Source organism: Haliaeetus albicilla, chromosome 7, assembly GCF_947461875.1.
Source record: "Haliaeetus albicilla chromosome 7, bHalAlb1.1, whole genome shotgun sequence".
Lineage (NCBI taxonomy): Eukaryota > Metazoa > Chordata > Aves > Accipitriformes > Accipitridae > Haliaeetus > Haliaeetus albicilla.
In genome coordinates, this window is record NC_091489.1 from 4,116,175 (window position 1) to 4,137,278 (window position 21,104).

The window sequence follows — 21,104 nt, forward strand, 5'->3', positions numbered from 1 at the left end:
GTCGGGGAAGGGCTTCTCACTCATTAACTGCAGCTTAATTATGGGGTTTTATTTTCGGTAGCACGCAGCAGCATCGGTGTGTGCCCGATACCTTACTCGGGGAAGGGCTGCAGGTGGGCATCGGGACTCCTGCCTGGAGCAGGGCGGGTTGAGGCCCTGCGCCTGGCTCGGCCCTCCGCGGGCAGCTCGTCTCCCTCACGGCTGGGCTTCGTGGGTGCCCCAGGCCCTGGCAGGAGGGGTAGGTGCTTCCCCAGGTGCTGTGCACGTCCTGGGAAGGCCTCAAGGCCGCCTGGTTCTCTAGGCTGAGGCAAGAGAGGAGGAGGAGTTGTCCTGGCCGCTGTCAGCTGAAACCTGGGCTGGTCCGGTTTAAAAATAGCCCCTTTGTGAGACTGTGCCTGCCTGGGGCCTGGGCTAGGGCTGCCGGCTGGTTCTAGCCCTGGTGTCACCCCACGGAGCGAGATTGGCTGGGGAGAGGCAGGTTTAACCCCCTGCTGAGGACAAGGGGTCTGTCCTTGCCTCTTGGGACCGTTTGGGATTTGTTATGGGTGATCCAGCCCTCCTGAAGGAGCAGTGCCATTTGGACGGGAGGTGTGTCCCCTTCAGCAAGGGATGTAGGATGAGCTTTAGGTATCGCTGTGCTCATCTGAAGTCCCACTTGTTGCAAGGACTCTTGGTGTAATCTTTGCCTGAGGTGTGTTTGCGAGGTCATTTCTTAGACGCAGGAGAACAGCAGCAGGCTGGTCTTGTAGAAAAGCTTTTACAAATTGCTACTGAGTCTGAGCTGCATCCTATTGGGAAGGAATTGCTCAGCAAAGCCCCCCTAGGCCCCATCCTTCACCTGTCAGACCTGCACATGGGCTCTGTCAGCCCCATACTCCCTGGATGAAGCAAGTGGGGGTTGACCACAGCCTTTTCAGGGATCTTGCACCTGTGCTTTTTACTGCCAGGGATGAATTCATGGGTGGTCTCAACAAACAGAGCTGTAACCCACGTTAGGTGCCAAAAACATCTTTATTAGCAAAGTGTACACTAAAACTCCAGAGAAAGAGATGCTCACAGTTTTACTACTCTCAAAGGGAGCTCAATACATTACTTGAGCAGGCGGCCTAGGACTGTCACAGCATCTAACCGAACGGCAAGGTGGCAGTGCTAAGTGGGCTTCTCCTACGGGGGTGCTGCGGGAGTCTGCCAGGGAAAGGACTGGGGAGGAGGAAGCATCTATCAAACCTTTATCAAAAGAGAGAAGCTGGGAGGAAGGGCTGGAGGCGAGGTGTCTGGGGCTTTTCGGCTTTCCAGGATTGTGCTTTTGAGTTTTGTGCTTTATGCCCAGGCCAGTGACCAGCTGGGTTTATCTGGGGAGTTGTGGGATGCGTGTTGGGGTTTGCAAGGCGCAATCAGCCTTGCTGGAGAAGTTGGCGCCCTAGGACTCGTGCTGAAGCATGCTGAAGTGGCAGGGGCTGTTGGCCCTTAGTTTCTCAGTGGCAGTCAAGTAGGACAAGGATAGTTTCTGTCCTCTGTCCTTGTCCTAGGCTTCCCACCTGCAGCTCCCCCCAGTACTGCACTGTGGAGATCTCCTCCTCCTCTGGTGACTACCCTTTCTGTAATGCCCACAGGCTCCGCTCGGCTAAGCCCAGTACCAATGCAATGGTCCCTGCTCCAAAGAGCTGACAGCAAAGTGGCCTCACAGTTAAGAGCCATGGATTTGCTGTCCTCCGGTCGCTGTGGCTCACTTGGCTTGTGCCGTTCTTGAGAGGAAGCCTTGGCAAGGAAGAGGCAGTGAGTGGGTACCGTTTGGCCTAGCCAGCTTGTTGGTGGCTGTAAGAAAGAACTGCTCTGGGTTCACTATAATGTGCAAATGAAACCTACTCTATGGGAACCGCTGGAAAACGTTGACCTTGGAAGCCAGCCACTCTACGCTTCCTTTCACGGTGGCAGAATACAGCTACAAATTATACCCCTGAGCCAATGGCATTGTCCTCCGTCTTACCCTTGCAGTCAAAATCAACATCAACTGACCGAGCTCGCAGTTGAGGTTCCTCTTGACTTGCTTCGTGGCCCCCACATCTCTAACTTCCAGGAAGCACTGGGTCGGAGAGGTGTCTCTGAATGTCCTGGTGCTCGGAAGATGCCTCCAAGTGCTCAGGGAGGGAAGGGAAACGAGAGCCCCGGAAGAGTCCCTGGGTATTTGGTGCCCTTTGGTGGGGAGGCTCTGGGTTCGGGAGAGGTGGGGAATGGTGCTCCTGCTCGGAGTGGACCGTCATAGTTTCGTCAGATGCCACAGCGAGGTGTGTCCCGCTTGACAAGGAGTCCTTGGATTTCAAGTGGAACTTTTCTACCTCCGTGTAGCTCGGGCTCTGGTGGGAAAGAAGGAATCAGGTGGGTTATGGCAAAAGCAAAACAAAGTAGCTGCCATGCTCACTCCTCACACCATCAGGCCCCAAGCCCCAAAATATTATTTTTTGCCTGAGGAAGCCTCAGAGCAGAGGAATCCACTCCCCTCCCTACTGATGGGGCAACCTGGTAGTGCTGGAGATGGCAGGCTGTGCCCCAAAATCAGCGATGCACTGGGCAGAAGGATCTCTAGGTAGATCTACTCCCATTTCAAGACCCCTGGGCTGTGCCGGGACCCATGAGTGCTTGGCTGTGCTTTGTGTGCAGGGAGGCTGAAGGGAACCGCTGGCCCTCCAAGACCCATCTGCTCTGGGGCAGAAGGAAGCTCAGCTGGTGCTGAGCCACGAGGGGTGGTCATACCTGCTCCGGGGTTGTCGTCTCCTCGTCTTCCAGGGGTGCGCAGGGGGTGAGCGGCTCCAGGCTCCGTGGGAGGATGCCGTACATGGCCAGGTTGTGGGAGGACGGCGAGATGGGGCTGTATGCGGGTGGCACTTGGGACAGCTGGCGCTGCAGAAGCTGGAGGATTATATTAATGTCTGACGACATCCTGGACTCCAGCCTGGGGACAGAGGAGCCCAGCATTAGCACAGTGCATCCCGCTGCATCCCACGAGAGCCAGACCCATGGCCGGGCAGGGGAAGCACTGGGGAGGAGGTGCTGATTCAGCTGCCCGAGGGTGATGATGCTTTGCTTGGTGCTGCTTGGTGAGGTTTTTAGAGAGCTTCAAACCAGCACTGCCACAGAGAGATCAGTCCTGCCGACTCTCTCCTGCCACAACCAATCATCCCCTGCCCAATTTTTTGTGGAGCCAAACTGGGATTTGGAGTGGGGAACTGAACAAAGCTAAAACTACCCTGGAGGTGGGAAAAAATTGCAATGGTTAGTTTTAATCTGGATCAATTCTCCAGGCCAGCTGCCTGTGCTGACAGATGGGAGCAGGTTGGTGCCAACCATTTTTAACTGAGGAATAGAAGGAAATGGAAAAGTAGAATAAGTCTCTTCCTTCTGCCTTGTCCTTGGCTGAAATGAGCAGCTCCGGCAGGAGCGGGCACAGCCCCCCTTGCAGGCAACAGTCCTGGCAGCACTTACAGAGTGGGCAGGAGATCTGTCCCCTGCTGCTGGGGATGGCACATTGGTGAGACACTGAAATACATGTGTGGGCACTGCAGTAAAGTGAACTTAACATGGGCAGCAGCCGTGGGTGGGAGAGCAAGCCGCTTGTGTGGGTGCTGGCTGGGGCCTTTAAACCTGTGTCTCTGGTGTGGCCTCTTCCTTCTTGCTCGAAAATCATGTATTTTTTCTTATTTAGAGGGTAACAATGTGCACGAGGCTCGTTTGCTCGAGCAAGAGGATGCTAGCAGCTCTTTGCAGCAGGAAGAGGAGGCCTGCAAAGGGCTCGGGTCGTGAGCCTGTGGGTGGTTTCATGTCTGCAATTGCATCGAGTCTGGAAGCAGCGGCAAAACAGCAGATCCCAGGGGTGGTGGCACAGCAGCAGACGAGGTGCTGGGCTGCAGCCAGGGCCAGGACTTGCAGTTTGAGAAGCCGCTGCATTTGCAAAGCGCTCCCACCACCTCCCCAAGGAATGCAGTATCCTAGGAGATCAGGAGGTGGCATCTGCTGTACACAGAGCCCACTGCAGCCACCCCTAGAGAGCAGGAGAAGGTGATGGCCCAGAGCCCACCCTGGGTGCTCTCCAACCCTGTGCTCTGGGTATGTGCCCACCTGCTGAGCTGGGCCTGCAGGAGCTCCAGCCTGGACTCGATCTGCCCTGGTCTGTAGTCGCTGTGCAGGGGGATGTCCCGTGAGCTGTGTACCAAGGAGATGTGTTGCAAAGGCTCTGGGTGGTCGTTTGGTCTTCGGTCCTCCCAGAAGGTGAACATGTTGGGGATGTCCAGGGGGGTGGCTGGAAGGAGAAGACACATCTCAGCACTTCTGTCTTGCATCCTTCAGGCCCACTGGCATGGAGGTGCTCCAGAGTCCATCACACAACACATTCATGGAGAGCCATCACCCTGACATACATAGTATTCAGAGAGAGTCCATCACCCTAGCACCTGAGGTGCTTATGGGGATCCATCACCCTGGCACCCAAGGTACTCATGGACAGTCCATCACACTGGCACCCAACATGCCTATGGAAGGCATTGCCCCATGGGGCAAGCCCAAAGGGGTCCATGGGTGCTAGGAGAAACTGCAGGGCACAGGAGGGACAGAGCAGATACTACTGGGGACAAAAGGCAGCAAAGACCCTTGGCCACAAGTGTGGCTCCCCTCGAATTCATGTAGTTGCTTGGCTCTGCCCCAAGACAAGGCCATCACGCCCGAGCATCTCTCACCATCCTCCTGCCAGCTTTGGCTGTAGCTGTGGGTACCTGCGTAGGACTGGCTGCTCTCTGCCGCCTGCTTGCCGACCTCTGTCCTGCCGGCGTTGGTGGTGACGAGGCTGAGCGTGGGCAGAGCAAAGTCATCCTTTTTGGATGTGGGGAAGGGCTCAGCTTTTGTAGGGCTGCCAGTCTTGACCTCGTCATCGCTGATCTGGGAGCAGGGAGTGGTGCTGCTGCCCAGGTCGTCCCACTGGTCCTTACTCAGCGGGTCCTGTGGGTTGGTGAGCTCTGAGTAGGTGTGATACTGCTCTGCATCAGAGATGCCCGTGTCTGGGTCTGTGGGGCAGCACAACAGGTTAATTTGGGGAGTACCACACATGGCAAAATCAGCCCCCATACCCTCTAGGGTGCCTGTAGGGCTGGAGCGTCCTAAGAAGAGGGAGGGAAGGCAGCGTCAGTGCCCCCAGGATGGGGACATACAGGCTGGTCTGCCGGGACAGAGGCACCGGCAGCCACCTCTGCTTCGGGGTGCCTGCCAAGGCAGTAATTAAACAATGACCCTGCTCCCCAGCCCTGCAAGCCAGGCTCTGCCGATGCTGTGGGACTCACCAGGCTTGTTGGGCTGGCAAAGGGAGTGCTTGCGTCGGCGTGCCCGTCGGTAGGTGCAGTCATACTCCTCGCTGAGTGGTGAGCGGGGAACGCTGTCTGCCTGAGGGATGAGAGGGGCTGGTCACCAGGGAAGGGGTGCCGTGTCCCATCCAGGGGTACCAACACCCATCCATGGATGCCATGTCCCATCCATAGGTGCCACGTCTCATCCATGGATGCCATGGCCCTGGGTGCCATGGGGGCTACAGCCCATTCAGCATCCTCCTAGGGCTGGTCTCCAGCTACTTCTGCCTCTCCATCACTGCCCTGTCCCACCCAGTGACTTCTGGACTGGTTGCAGGGCTCAAGGGATCCTAGAAGCTGGCCTCGTTGCTCTGAGACTGAGTTGAGGGTGTCAGGGCCATGGGGAGGGAAGGAGCACCCTGAGGTGGGGCAGGACATCCTGGGGTGGGACAGGACATAGAGGGACTTTGACTTTCTTTTCTATCTTACCAGGCAAGTGTTTCTGAAAAAAATGTCAGGAAAAGACAAAGTCCTGTCGTAAAGTTTAAGAGTCAAACAGCAATGACAAAAATGCTCCAAGCCTTTCACAGATTGCAAACCAGATTATTTAAAAAGGAAATTTCAGAAAAAGCTGGTACCCAACTCAATGAAGCATGAGAATATTTCTTACTTCAGCAGCCTCCAAACATGTGTGACCCACTTGTCCAGGCTGGAGCAGTGCCTGGAGATGATTTACAAGTGCTGCAGAGCAGAGTACTACCAACATGGCTTGTGGGGCCAACTTTTCCAAAGAGCTCAGGAATGTGCAATATGCAAGTGCCTGCTGGGCTGTGGGGGAAATCATAACTCCATGGAGGGTGCCTTGGGAAATGTGGCTGCTGGCCAATCCACCACCAAACTGGGTGAGGAGCACCTGTTGACATCCTTGCTTCAACCCTCCCACTTGCCAAATTTAAGGCATTGACCACATCCCTCCATGGGACGACACTGGCACTCACATCTCGCAGGTTGAAGGTTATCTCTAAGTTGCTCCAGAAGTTGTCAGAGAAGGCTGGGTACATATCTAAGACCTCCAGCAGGTCCTCCCTCTGGATCTTGTGCAAGTCGCAGTAGGTCAGGGCCCTCACGTCGGCATTGGACTTCCCTGGGCGGGCATAGAGGCTGATGGGCTCCCCAAAGATGTCATTCTTCCCTGTGCCAAGAGACAGCTCATTAGGGGGAGATGGGCACCCACTCCAGCTCCAGATGTACTGGACCAGCAGACCTCATTTTGGGGCTCATGAACAAGGGGATGCCCAGCAACCCTGACCCTGATTGTGGATGCTGGGGATTACACTGTAAAAGCCAGGGCAGTGGGTCATCAGTGATGGCTGAGGACTACTGAGCCATGCCCTGCTCTGCTCACTCCTTTGTGGTCTCTCCCTGACATCTACCGGGGATCCTCCATTCCCTGCCCACTGGGCTGGTGACCAGCCAGATGTTGAGGAACAGCCTTCCCTTCTCCAGGACATGGAGAAGTCCTTCACCCCTCACCTGCCACCCTTCGTCCACTGCTCATCGCCCATCACCCTTCACCCATCACCCTTTGCCTCTTGCCCGTCATCCCTTGCCCTCCCAGAAGGAAGGACTTTTCCACCTAAGATGGCCACCACAATGTCTTCCCGGAGGATCTCGATGGAGCCCCGGGAGATGAAGTACAGTGTGGTGAGGACATCTCCGTAGTGCACCAGGGTGTCTCCGGGTGGCGCGTGAGTTGTCTTGAACTTCATGGCCAGGGCACGCAGGCAGCCTTTGCTGGCTCCTCGGAAAGCCTTGCAGTTCTGGAGCAGCGTGCGGTTGAGGTGGAGGCAGATGTCTGCCTGCAGGCAATCGGGGAAACCCTTCAGCACCTGCAAAGAGCGAGGGAGAGATGCCATCATGCCACCATCCCCAGGAAGGACTGCCATGGCAGCCCCAGGAGGCTGTGTGACACACAGCCTGACATGCTGGGGCCAAACGGGGAGCCCCGGAGCCCAGAAAGCCAAAGCTGAGGACATCTTCTGATCTTCCCTTGGCAGATGCCTGCCTGTCTGTCCCTGGCTTGTACTGCATGCATTGGGGATGAGAGCACTCCCGAGCAATAAATAATAATAACCAGATCAATCTATTTATACCCACTGGTGGCATATTCCCCTTTTCATCTTTATGCCCACTAATCTTGGCTGAATGAGAGTACAAACTGGTAATGAGGTGCTGTCCTAATTAAACAGCACCTGCCTGAATGCCAAGAAGCAGCGCGGGCTAGTTGTGTGCAGCAACAGCTAAATATACCCGTGGCAAATACCTTGCGTTGAATAAAAGCTAAATGTGAAGGTGAAATCAAGGTAAAACTCGCAATATGGAGAAACGTGCTGCCACCGATAGCTCATGGTGCCAAGGTAAAATCCACCTGGGTCTGGGTTTCTTTTGGAGAGCAGCATATGGCCCCGGGGTCCCCCTTGCTCTCTTCTCACATCCCACTGGTGGCCAAATCTGGGACAAGCAGGCTGGGGCTGGTGAGCGTGGCTTATTCCCAGCTCTGTCATGATCTCACAGGCTGGCAGCAGTGCCTTAGTTTCCCTACTGGGAAATCGGGGGTGGGTGAATTGATCAGGCCGTGGGATGATTGATTAGGTCGTATTGCATCTCAGCAGCATCCAGCAGGAATTGGTGTGAGCAGCGGCACGTCCAATCCGCAAGCTCAGCTCGTAGCAGGGGATTTGTGACCTGGGTTTGCACTAAGCCGGGAGAACCTGTGCTTGGTAGGGTGCCATGGCTTTGCTTCTAGTTATTGCCACTGATGTCCAGCCCAGGGTATCTCCTCCATGAGAGAGGTTTAACCTGAATCTCTCCCAGCAGCAAACATCCAAATCCTGCCCGGTTGTTTAATGTGGCAGCAGCAACTGAAGATGGAGAGGTTGAATTCATGCAAATCTGTGTCCTGATGATGCTCAGGGATGGAGGAGGGTCAAGTCTCAGGCAAAAAGGGAGCATGAACTGGGAATGAGCGGGCTAATGACTAATGACCTGCCCAGGGCCAAGGGACGGGGAGTACCAACTTCCATCTCTCTTCTTGCCTCATCCTTTCTCACCCCTCTCTCTGCCTTGCCGCTGGCTGAGCCAGCACGTTTGTGCACTGAACCCTGCGGCCATGAGCCGAGTCCTACCACCCCGGCCCCAGCCCGGGACTCCTTGGCTGAGCCCCCTCCTCACCCCTGCGGTGCCCCGGCGCCGTCGGCACAAGCCTCCCCGCCAGGCTCGGAGACACACCGCCTCTCCAGCGTGGCTCCGCCATTGATCCCCCCTTTGCTAACAAACGGCTGCCTCTCTGGGCTCTAATTAAAATGGATTGAGGTTTATTTAAATGCCCTCCTTTCCCTGCCACTGAGAGCGGGATGCACTTTGCTTAGCAACCGGCGGTGTGGAGAGGAGCTGGATCGATACCTGCTCCGCAGCTCTGTGACACCAACAGACACCGGCCTGAAAGAGCTCGGCGCCGATGGGGGCTCTGAGCTCCTCACCAGCGCGCTGGCACCAAACCTGCTCTCTGGCCAAGAAATGCCGTCATGCCCCTGGAAAACCTCTGGGTAGATGTGGAGGGATGGACAGACAGAGGGGGAGAAGGAGAAAGAGGGATGCAGGAGGTGAATGGGTAGACAGACTGTCTCCAGCCTCCCAAGTCTTCTCCTGCCTCCTCTCCACCCTGGTCAAAAGGATGGAAATGTTTGGGTGGACCCAGAGCTGGACTCCAGGTCGTTCAGGACAAGGTGCCGTGAGGACATGGGGCCTCCCCACCCTGTACTCACCGCATTCATGTCGATGCCGTTGGTGTAGGACCAGGCGTGCTGGAAATACTCCTCCAGGCGCTGGCGCAGGGGGTTGGGGATCTGGTGGAAGCGGATGAACTCCTTGACCCGGAGCATCTGTGTGTGGTAGCGGGCTGTGCCCGAGTACAGGCGCTGGATGATAGCAGAGACGTTGCCAAAGATGCTGGCGTACATCAGAGCTGCAACGAGAGGGCAGGACTCAGCAGGACATGGGGAGATGCATGTCCAACTACATCAGACCTGGAACCAGCAGATTTCCAAAACCCATACCTACCATGGACCTGAAACCAGTGGGTTTCCGAAACCCATATTTCTATCTATCACTCCATGCATTTGTCTGTGCAGAAGAGGCACAGGCAGATGCTGTCTTAAAATCCCACGTGCTCTCCCTGTTTCTCCCCAGAGCAGCCCCTCCAACCTCCAAAGCAGGGATGGGGACAGCAGGACACGCGCAGGCACTCACAGCCAATAAGCATGACGCAGATGGAGAAGATCTTCTCAGAGTTGGTGTTGGGTGAGACGTTGCCGAACCCCACGCTGGTGAGGCTGCTGAAGGTGAAGTAGAGGGCAGTGACGTATTTATCCTTGATGGATGGGCCGGAGGAGAGGTCGCTGTCATTGTAGCGCTTGCCAATCTGGTCACCCAGGTTGTCCAGCCAGCCGATCTTGTGCTCCATGTAGGGCCGCTCCACGTTGCCGATGGCATACCAGATGCAGGCCAGCCAGTGGGCAATGAGGGCGAAGGTGCACATGAGCAGGAAGAGCACGGCCGCTCCGTACTCAGAATAGCGGTCCAGCTTGCGGGCGACACGGACCAGGCGCAGCAACCGGGCGGTCTTCAGGAGGCCAATGAGGGTGGTGGTCTGCAGGGGCAAGGTGAGAAAACTCAGGGACAAGCAGGGGATAAATCTGGCTAAAGGCATGTCTCCAGCCTAGCTGTGCTCCCTTTGAAGGATAAAAATGTATTGCTAGAGCATGAATCACCTTGTCCTGGAGGTGACATCTGAAATAGGTTAGATGAATCATGCCACAGAACGGGCAGTTTCCCTCTGCTGACCATAAAGGCAACAAGCTCTGGGATTACAGGTGAGCGAGTGAGAGGAGCCAAGGCCAACTCCATGTTTCCTGATGGGTCCTCACCTTGCCAACTGTTGCTCCCAAAACATCTGCCTTTCACCCCACCCCACAGGCTCTTAGCTGAGGCGAGGTCTCCAGGTAGCACAGTAACCACAGGGCCATCCCATTGCCAACATTTTGAGTCTGGCTGGCAACGCAGCCCAAAATTTGGCCTCGCTGGCGTGTGGGGCTGGTCCCTAAACTGAGCTCCCAGCCTGGTCTCCTGGGTCCAGTTAGACACTATCTTAGCACTTACAGTAGGGTCTGTGTGGCTGTCTGGCCCTACTAAATAAAATTCCAAGTCCCAGCTGCTTAATAAAAACATGTAATGACATCCTTGTCCATCCCTCTGACTCACCACCCCTCTCCTTGCAGATCTAGCCATCCACCACTTACATTAAGCCATCCACATCCCTCTCTTTCTCTCCCATACATCTCTCCCTATCCATGCATGAGTCCCCTCCTGTCCTGATGGACGTCCAGGCCCTGCCTGTACCTCATCAGAGCCAGAGCGGAAGATGAGCAGGTCAAAGGGGATGGCGGCGACCATGTCGATGAGGAACCATCCCTTGAAGTAGTGGATGGCAATCTTGCCAGGGTGGCTCACCACCTCATCGTTGACGTTGACGTAGGTGGTACGGAAGTTGATGACAATGTCCACAATGAACATGATGTCCACGATGAGGTCAATAATGTTGAGTGGGTCACAGGAGTAGCTGCAGTCCCAGTGCTTCTCTTCCACCTGCTCCTCATTGAGGAGGAAGGCGGCCGAGTAGGGGGTGAAGACAGCTGTGTAGATGACCAGCAGAAGGATGAGCCAATCCCAGACGGCCTTGAAGGGACTGTAGTGCAGGATGGTCCATCGGTGGATGCGTGGTGCCTGCAGCTTGTACTCGGGAAGGACGTCAGCACCCAGGGATAGCACCTGCCAGGAGATGGGTGTGAGAAGGATGGGAGACCAGGAGAGAGGTTGGGTAAGGCCAGGAGCCAGGCAAAGGGCTCCCACATGCTGGGGGACATGTGAGGAGCATGCAGTGGGTTTCCTGCACCCTTTTCACCTTCATTGCCTTCATATGTTTTTGTCCAGGAGGCCACAAGGTGAGTTGCCCAACTATGGCTGACACCAAGTTCTGCCCGGTTCCTCGTCTGTCTGTGATGGCCAGCCAGAGCACCCTTGGGGCAGCTGTTTACCTGCTTTATGCCCTTCAGACCCTACCATGCCAGCAGAGAGGAAAGTGCCTCCTGCCGTGCCTCCTTCTACCCTCAGCTCTGTGCCACCAGCCCAGGAGCTGCTGGGTATCCCTGCCACAGGGCTATGGGGATGGGCAGCTTGGAGGTGCAGTCCCACGGCTGTGCCATGGCCTGGCCCCGAAGGTGATGGAACATTAGGCATCCCACAAGCCTTGCACAGTGCCTTTCACAGCCCCAGCAGGGACCTTCCCCCTTGATGTCCCTCTGGCACAGTCATCTTCCAAGGAAAGGGGACAGGTTGGGCCAACCCCAGCAAAGCCTGGCCTCGGGTAATGCCCATTTCCCATCTGAGCACCCCAGGAACAGGGTGACCTGTGGCCACTAGTGTGCAAACACCATCATCTCATGCACACAGGCATCCTCCCATATTGTCATGTGTCCCCACGTCTGTCTGCCCTCATGGAGACACGCTCCCACGGCACCAGTTGAGTCCCCACACGTCCCAGGCCTGTCCCAGCTCCCCCCTCCAGGACCAACGCCAGCTCCCGATGGGCTCTGAAGCCACTCTCAGGACACAACGCAAGGTGCTGGGGACCAGGAGGGCTAGGGCTGTGCTGCTTTGGGTGCTGGGAGACGGTGGCATGAAAGGACTTATTTGGAGCTGGGGGCAGCTGGATCCTCCCTGCCTGCCCCTGCCGCTCTGTTGTCCCCCGTGTCCCCCCTCGGTGCTGGCCACCAGTACCACCTGCAGAGGAGGGCAAGGGGCACCTCAATGTTCTCTCCTGGCACCAAGCCCCCCGCTAAAAAGGTGCTTTTTGCCAGGCTGTGAAGGAGAGGAAAGGGGAGGCTCCACATGCCATGGTGATGGGCACCACCACGACTCTGGCAACTGATTTGAAGAAGGGCCTGATCCTTCCTGTGCTGCCACCCATCTTGTTCAAGGGTTCAAGGGCTTCCCAAGGGCTCCTGGTGCTACGAGCCAGAGCGGATCCAGCCCCGCAGCCCTTTTCTACCACAACAAGCATGCTCTCACATCCCACAACCCCGGGATGTCGGTGGGTCCCATGCCCTGGGGGTGCCCCCTGCTCCTACCTGCCTGCAGCTTGCCCGGCGCCCCAGACGGCAGCTGACCCTCGAAGTCCGGGTGTCCATCATGGGACCCCCCAACCCCGCACGCCCAGGCAGCGACCGGCACGGTGGGTGCAGGACCGGGGCCATGGCATTGCCCACGCAGGCACACATGCACTCGGCTGGGCGGGTGGGAGACATGCAGCTGCGAAGGGCATTTAGGAGCCTGGTGTGAATTAATCAAACCCAATCGATGCTGGGGCCCCCGTGGGGACAAGAGCACCAATGGGGCAGCAGGAGCTGCCGACGTCGCTGGCGGATGGAGAGGGGAGGGATTGGAAAAAGTGACCCAAACGCAATCGTTGTGGAAAGGAATGAGGCAACGGCTGGGATTGGGGACCGGCTCCTGGGGGGACAGCAGGGAAGGGGACAAGGCGATGCTGGTAAAACGCTTGGTCCCAAAGCTAAGACTTGCCCAGCAGACCTGAGACGGGCTCCTACGCCTTGTTTTTGGGAAAACCAGCAATGCTCCCACCCTCAGCAGCTGAATCTCTTCATCCTGCCCGGCCGGAGGCAGCTCTGTGGGGCTAGTCCTGAATTCAGGCCCCCAGATTCTGTTCCCCGTGCTGGGACACCTGCCTTGCCCCTCGTCCCTGCTCCTGGCACCTGGCTCTTGTGGCAGAAGCAAAAGCAGGTCAAGCCCTGTTGTTTTCCAGGCAGGAATTAATAAAAACCCACAAGCCCAAAGATTTGAGGCAGAAAAGGGAAAAGAAATAACCCCTAAAAGAGCATCGAAACCAACGTGGAGCCAGGGAGCAGCTGCAGCCTCGTCCCTCTCTGCCCCTTGGGGATGGGGAAGGCTGCGGCTGGCACCCTTGGGTGGCCTGGGTGTCCCCGGGTGTCACCACGGGTGGCAGTGCTGGGTGCCCCCCGTGGCGATCCCGCTGGGTGCCCCTTCCCTCTTCCCCTTCCCCCTGCACTTACCGGCTTCAGCTGCAGCCGCAGGCTCATGGTGCGGGGTGCTGGGTGCTGGCAGCGGGGTGCCGGGCGGCAAGCGAGGGAGCGAAGCAGCCGCAGGAGGGAGGAGGAGGAGGAGGAGGGATGGAGGAGGGAGCAGGGTGTGTGTGGGCTGTGGGTGACGAAGGGGGGAGGCTCCCATGGCCCTGGCTAACCCAGGCCGTTGCTCGTGCCCTGCGGGGCCCAGCAGCCATGCGCCTTCCTCCTCCCTTGCCCCATAGTGGGGATGGGGATGGGGAGGGGGACACCAAGCTGGGGAGGGGGGGACCACACCAGAGTCACCGGGAGACCCTCAAGCACAAGGGACTGGGCAGGATCAGGCCCACGGTGCTGGCTGCAGGCAGGCACTGACCCAGTGTCCCTCCCAGCATGTATCCTGACACAACTCAGCTCCCCCCATCCCCGTCCCCAGCACCTTCCTGCCCAGCTCCACCACCACCCACTGCCTGCGGGGAAGTTCGGGGGGACCGGGAGAGATGCCACCCACAAGATGGGACCCCAGCCTGGTGGCACCGACTCCACGGTGTCCCCGTGTGCCTCCAGCCGTGCCCCTGGCGGGCTGAGCCCGGCACATTCATTGCACTTGTGACCTGCCCTCCCTGCCTGCTTGCTGCGGGGCTGGACCACCCCAACCAGCCTATGTCTGCCTCTCCCTGCCCGCCAGCCGGTATTTTTAGATGCTGTTAGCGGTGTCTCGCCGCCGTCTCTGCCTCACCCGTGAATTATTTAGTGGCCGAGAGTGGGGAGCCGTGGCTTGGCAGGAGATGTGGGGGACATCGGGGTGAGGACAGGCAGGATGTCTGGGTCCCCCAAGGCCGTGGGGAGATGCGGCAGGGAGGAGAGGTCCATCCTGTCCCATCCCATCCGGAGATTTAAGGCGAAGGGAAGATTGACCTTTGTGAGTGCCGCACGGCTGCACTGCGGGGCCCTGCAGCCACCACCCGTCAGCTCCGATCCCGTCACCCCGCAACCAGCTAATTGACCCCGCATCGAGCGGCCGGTGCCACCGTGCCAGCGTCACCCCGGCACGCAGCAGCGGTCCCCGATGTGTGGGTGTCCCTTGTGATGGGGACGGGGGCATGGAGGCTGCTCGCTGTCTCGCCGAGGCGTTCAGGGGCTGATCCCGGGTCACTGCGGTCACCCCCAGATGAGAGGGACTAAGCGGACTTCGGGATGAAGGGGACAAGCCAGGGGCACAACAAGCCCAAAAACTGCCCTGTGCCACGGGGAGCCCACCCACCATGCACAGAGGCCACAGTGGTAAAGGTTTGCCGGGACTGAGACAGGATGAAAATCCCACAGAGCACCCAGCTCTGATGGAGCAAACCTTCAAGCCTGGAGGCTTTTCTGGGGTCAGATGGCTGTATTTTCATTAAATTGGCCCTCAGCTGCTGCTGGCGATGGTGGGAGGTGCCCTTCGATGTATTTTGTACATCGTGGCTCTCCCGTGCCTCAGTTTCCCCACTGGTAAGAGCTCCTTACTCGGGATTGCAGGATGCAACAGCACCTTTTACACACACTGACATCCCTGTGTCCCCTACAGTGACAGTACGGTGCCATGCGTGTCCCCTTTGGTGACAGCGCGCTGCCACAAGTGTCCCCTGCAGTGACAGGGCAGTGCCACACGTGTTGGTGACAGTGCAGTGCCACCTGCTGTCTCCCAGGGGATCCTGTGGCCCTCGGCATGGCCACCCGTGCTCCTGGCGTGGGGGTCCCTGGCCGAGCACCTCGGGGCCAGCGGTGCGCCGGGGGATCCATCCCCAGAATTGGGGGGCAGGAAACAGTGGCCAGAGCCTCCCCCAGGAAGGAAACCACATGCACACACAAACATGCACACGCGTGTGTCCCCTTCAAGGCCACCATCACCCCACGAGCAGTTCATGCCTGTGTTCCCCTGGCCACAGATTACCAGAAATACTGATTTAGGGGGGAAAAAGAGCATTTCAACCATTCAGAGGACATAACACAGGGATACTGGCATTGCCTAGGATGGAAACTCCAGGTATCACTCTCCTCTCTGCTCCTCTCCTCCAAAACCCACAGGAATCCTGTTACTGTACCCCAGCAGCAGCTCCACCACCCCACCGCTGCCTCGGTGGCATCCCACCGCCCACGTACCTGTGTGACCTTCTCGGTGACGTTCTGGGTGCGCTCCATCACCTTGTGGGGAGCAATTATCTCGATCTCTGTGGTGGAGCCCGAGCGGTGCTTCTCCAGGTTGAACTCCACAAAGTTGAGCGTGAACTGAGGGATCTGGCTGATGGTCCGGTACTTCATGAGGTCCGAGTCCGAAGTGGAGTTCGGGGGGTTGGGTTTGACGTGGGAAGCCTCTGAAAGAGGATGGAGAGCAGCGTTGAGGAGGTTGGTATGAGCAGAAGCCAGTCTGCGGAGCCCTGATCTCGGTGCAGCACATCCAGGAGTTGGGGACCACCACAAGGTGCCACCAGAAGGTACCAATGTCTGCCTGGCCATAAAGGCTTGGCTTCTTCAGGGTGGCTCCTGACATGGGATGCCCAACCCGAGATGCCTGAGAGGGGGCTGCTTTTCAGACACATCACCCATCTTTTCACCATTAAATCTCCTTCAGGGGGCTCAGACCAGCTGCCAAAATACAGAGGCACCTAATATCCTTTGCTACCCCTGAAGACTGTGGCAGGTTGGGGACCAGCCCCAAGGAGACACACCCTGGCTAACAGGGATGCCAAGACTGGCATGAAAACAGATGAAGGAGAAGGTGGGTCTCCTCCACCCTTGCATGCTTCAGCCTGACCAACATAGCTCCTGCCTTGGTTTTTGGCCACCAAACTGAGCCAGGAGCTGAATGATGTCCCCACCAGATGTATCCTCCACCCCCAGGCTTCAGGTAGGGAGGTCGGGGTTTTCTCTTGAAGAGCTGTAGTGGGGCTGGATCCTGTCAGTTTTCCCTGGGGATCTGCTTCTCTGGGTCACCCCAGTGCAGGACCAGGGAGGAAGCCCCAGAGGTGATCGGTTCATGGTCAGGCTTGCGGCAGCGTGTAGTCGTGGAAGGGAGCATGTACCCACACCCAGGGCTTCAGGAACATCCCCAAGCATGGTAACCAGTGTGTCCCAACCTCTCTGTCTCCTACAGGCAGGACAGCGTTATATTTTCAGTTTTCTACCCCTTCTATCCCTTGCACTCTGACATTGACCCAAGAGGTGTCATGGGCAGGAGGTGTCTGAAGACATTGTGAAGGTGCCCAGTTAGCACCAGACATCCTGCTGGAACCCTTCTCCTCCCTGTTCATTCCTCTTCCCTCCCTCTATATTGTGTCCCATCCTGGGGATCCATAACCTGCGAGTGTTTGAGTATCATGATCCCCCACCCTGTTTTCTCAAGCCAGACACCGCAGACTGATCTCTCTCCATCCCCCAATTACTGAGGCTTCTCTTGCCTGACCTCTGTCTTATTTGTCATCATCTCTCTCACGAGAACAAGAGGTCTGGACATGAACACCATGGTGGAGGGACGTTTCCTCCTACAGAGTGGCCCGCCCGGTGTCTCGTCCACCTCCAACACATGGACACAGCTCACATTGCACATTCCTGCAGACCCCTTCCCTCCCTCCCGGGGAGGTGGGACGGCATCGGGACGCCCCTCGCGTGGGGCAGCCAAACGCAACCTCACGCGGTCTCACGTCTCACGCGCAACACCATGGATGGCTCTACCCAAAAAGCAGGACCTGCCGACGCAGGGAATCACATGGAGACCAGCGGGTTTTGGGGAGAAAACCCCAGCTTATCTCCACTTTGCAGAGGGAAAAGCAGTGAAAAAAAGAGACCTCCCCCCCGAGACGTGCCGGGACCATCGCCCGGGACCGTGGCTCCCGCAGTAGGACCGACAACTCCGGGGTTTTTCCCCTACCTGAGTTTGCCCTCCTTTCCCTGAATTTTCTCTGGAACTCAGACCTCGCAGCCTCAAAGTTGTCCAAGGAGGAGACCCTGCGGAGGCTGTGGAAGCTGCCCCCGGGGCGAGACCGAAAGAAACCCCACGCAGAGTACGACCCTCGTGGGCCCAGCAAGGGAGGCTCTTGTTTCGGGGACGAGTGTTGTAGGGTGGGGTCGGCCTCCAGGCTCGGCCTCCGCTCCTTTTCCAGGAGGGATTCGGTCTCTGACTGCACACAGTTCTCCTTGGGCGATGTCTTCAAGTCCCTCAAAATCAGGGAGTCACCACCAGGCTTTAAGACAGCCGGGAGAAAGCGTTTTATTAGAAGGAGTCCTCGCGTGCTGGGAGGGGGGAAGAGGGGGAGCTGGGGGAGGTAAGAGGAGGGGCAGAGGGCTGGGAAGCGCTGCGGTTCCTGAGGTCACCTCCAACTGGGACCAGGACCTCCTTTGCGGTGGGGCGACCGAGTCCTCGGGGACTTGGCAGCTCCTACCTCCTGCCAGCTCCTACCGGAGGCTGGGTGGCCGCGGGGTGGTTTGCAAGGCGATGCTGCACAGCTGGGAAGCAGGCCAGAGCAAGAAAAGAAGAGGAGACCCTAGGGATAGGCTTGCCTGGAGTACCTGCCTTGCCGTGCGCTTTTCCGAGGTGTCCCTACGTCCCACCACTGGACCTGCCCTTCCCTCACCTGCTGCGAGAGCTCAGGCCACCACTGAGGGTTGGTGCCCGGGGTCCTGTGCTGGCATCTATGGGAGAGGATGTGTTCTGCACCAGGAAGCACTGGAAGGAGCTGCTGGGCTTGCAAATTTGGCCATACGTGGTCCTCCCTCTCCTACAGCACCCCTTGGCCGTTGCTAAACCTTTTCCCCTGGAGACCTAAAGAGTTTCCAGCCTTTAAGAACTTCTGCAATGAGATGCACAAAGCAGCCATCTTCTGGGGCAGAAACCTATGGGTCTATGCCCGTACCCATCATACCCACGGGAGGGACTGGGATTTTGCGTGCATGCCCAAGGCACCCTGTGGCATTTCTCACTATCCCTGAGGACCTTATTGCAAGTTTTAGGAAGGGCTGCCTGCTGACTGCCCCTGTGTCTGCTGGGCTGCCCCAAATTGGACCAGGCTCCACCAAAGCGGTGGGTCATCAGGTTGTCCTCAATGCACATCTTCCACGCGTGTACACCTGAAACATTGCAGTGCACCACGCAGCTTCAAACTGGGGGTACCCAGAGCCTTTAGCAGTGCTGGTGTCTGTAGGACTGACATACCCAGAACATCTGATAATGCTATATGTGTCTTCCACTTGCCGTAAACACAATCTCTGAGAAGACAGGCATCAAATCTGTAATTTTGGGAAGCAGCTTTATCCAGGCTGTCTGGATACACCCAGCACAGCAAGAACCTGGCGCCTGGGGATGCGTTAGCAGAGCAAAAGCCTCCAGCCCACAGCCCTGTGCCTCAAGCTGCAGCATTTCAGAAAACAACCCGTCTTTGCCCGGAGATGCCTTGAGCACTTTTGACAGTCAAGAAGCCACCAAGAACAGCAACCTCTAAAGAGGTCCCACCAACATTTTCCCAATCTCGTCATGTCAGTAATGACAGCGTCACCCTCCATCACACAAAGCACAGTCTTTGCTGAAGGACTAAGCCAGAGCTGCCTGGCCCCTGCCAGGAAAACGTGGGGAAACGTGCCCTTCCGAGGTTTGCCTGCAAGTCCCTGCCAGTCCCTGCTTAGAGCAGACCTACTCCAGTCTCCTGCAGTAACCAGCACGTCCCCTCCTTGGGGTGGGGACAACTCCCTGGAGCTCCACCATCCTGGACAACTTGCGCTACGGAGCCAGACCTTCCTCCCAGCTTCGGCAGCGGTGCTCGCCGGCTCGGCACATCTCCCGCTCCCCCTGCGAGCCATGGCATGCGCCGTGCTGGGCTGGCCCCACGGGGCAGCACCATCTAGCTCTATCCCATGCCACCAAAGCACCGCCGCTCACCACCAGCCCTCGCCAGGACCAGTGCTCAGCACTGACCCAGTGCCGGAGCCCCTACCGCCGGATACGGCCCGAGCCACAGCAGCCGAGGGAGAGCGGGATGGGGAGAGCGGAGGAAGAGCGCTGGGACCTGGCCTGAGGCATGGGCTTATATCAGACAAAGGCTACGGTTACCTTTCCATAGTCAATGGCTACTCCATCAAACTCACTGGTGGGCAGAGATTTCCGCTGGATTTTGAGTCGCCGCAGGGACGGGAGACTAAACTTCAACCTCCTACCTTGACCTTGTTAGAAAGAAAAACAAAACACAAGAGAGACAGATGTAACCTAGCTGCACATGATGGCTGGAGCGAGATGGGGCGGCGCGGTGGCAGGGGAAGAGGCTATGGAGAATTTTGGGTGGCTTTGGGGGACGTATGTGCTGTGTGGTCCTTCTTCCTCCAACATACTCGCTATTCCCATGCCATCGCATCGCCGTGTGCTCAAGGCAGAGCCTGACCTGGCAGAAAGCACTGCTGGGCTGGACAACCGTGGATGCAAGACGGGAAAGGTGCAGAGCATCCCTAAGCCAATTAAAGAGGTTAAAGACACTTAAGGGATTTGGACCTGGAGGAAATCGAGCCTCTAAATCTCCTTGGTGGGACTTGGGGGAAAAAAAAACCACATGAAAGAGATGGTAAGTTAGCAAGGCATTAAAAAAGTAGTTCCAGCAATTTTGTTCCTGGAGTTGTTCTGGATTTTAGGTGAGGGTTGCTGGACCAAAGAGAGGGGGTCCCTTGCTGCCATCACGGGGGACCAGGAGACTGCCTTGCTGGAGACTGGGACAAGGGCAGCCGGGGCTGCAAGGAGCTGCAAAAGAGGTTCTGGAGGGGAAGGGACCAGACGTGGAGGGGAACCGGCAGTGCCCACAGCGGGATCCAATGCCCCTGGTTGTGACACCCAGTACAAAGTCGCTTGTCCTCTTCTAGTGCTGGTCCATGGAGGAGACTGTGGCTGCCTGCTACTACAGGGTTAGTGTGAGCAGCCAGGCTCACACCCTGCTGCCTCAGGGCCCAGGTCAGCCCTGGGATTCCTCCGACCCCCAGCAGCACCAGCTGTACTCACTAACTGGACCAAAAGTGGCCTAAATCCCAAGGCGTGTGGGACGCGACATGAGCTCCGCAAAGGCTTTGTCCTCTGGGAAAAAGCAGCACATTGAGGAGCTGTTTGGTTTTGGCAGGATTTGCTTCCCTCACCGAGCCCCGACACACCGCTGAGCCACTCAGGCAGGCTCCCGACCTGCCCAGTTCCCCAAAAATGCCCCCACAGATGGGGGGACCATGCAGGCTCCTTCTGCTCACCCCATCCCCACTGCCCAGAGCAGCTTTCCAGCTGGAAGAAGCAAAGCAGCCAACTTTCCCTGCACACCAGTGAGCCAGGGACCGGCAACGCAGCCGCCTGCGGACGTGTAATTAAAGACTGAGTCAGAAAACCCGTGCACGAGAGACCGATCTGGGCTGGCGCCAGCAGCTCTGGCCTTTCCGCACTCCCCAGAGCTGGAGTGAAACCTGAGCAATGCTCCTCAGGATGTGCAGCACAATCTCCAACGCGCAGGAAAGCAATAGGTACCCTCTTTATTTGGGTGCCTTCTGCAGCCAGAGGTATGTCTCGGGGTGGAAT

General features: G+C 57.4%; 1 protein-coding gene across 2 annotated transcripts in view; it reads right to left on the reverse strand.

Annotated features, from left to right (window-relative positions):
* Window positions 1-998: 998 nt before the first annotated feature.
* KCNH6 (potassium voltage-gated channel subfamily H member 6) overlaps window positions 999-21,104 on the reverse strand; it is a 33,834-nt gene continuing 13,728 nt past the window's right edge. Inside the window, exons 4-16 of one of the 2 annotated variants that reach the window (XM_069786684.1) lie at window positions 19,620-19,729; window positions 17,448-17,760; window positions 15,683-15,894; window positions 10,785-11,213; window positions 9,636-10,035; window positions 9,152-9,351; window positions 6,964-7,216; window positions 6,326-6,519; window positions 5,325-5,424; window positions 4,764-5,051; window positions 4,114-4,294; window positions 2,752-2,950; window positions 999-2,354 (exon numbers count right to left, since the gene is read on the reverse strand). In XM_069786684.1, the coding sequence (XP_069642785.1) occupies window positions 2,067-2,354; window positions 2,752-2,950; window positions 4,114-4,294; window positions 4,764-5,051; window positions 5,325-5,424; window positions 6,326-6,519; window positions 6,964-7,216; window positions 9,152-9,351; window positions 9,636-10,035; window positions 10,785-11,213; window positions 15,683-15,894; window positions 17,448-17,760; window positions 19,620-19,729 (3,167 nt within the window). In that variant the 3' untranslated portion in view covers window positions 999-2,066. The remainder of the gene's footprint in view (window positions 2,355-2,751; window positions 2,951-4,113; window positions 4,295-4,763; window positions 5,052-5,324; window positions 5,425-6,325; window positions 6,520-6,963; window positions 7,217-9,151; window positions 9,352-9,635; window positions 10,036-10,784; window positions 11,214-15,682; window positions 15,895-17,447; window positions 17,761-19,619; window positions 19,730-21,104) is intronic. The other variant, XM_069786685.1, reaches the window with a different exon arrangement.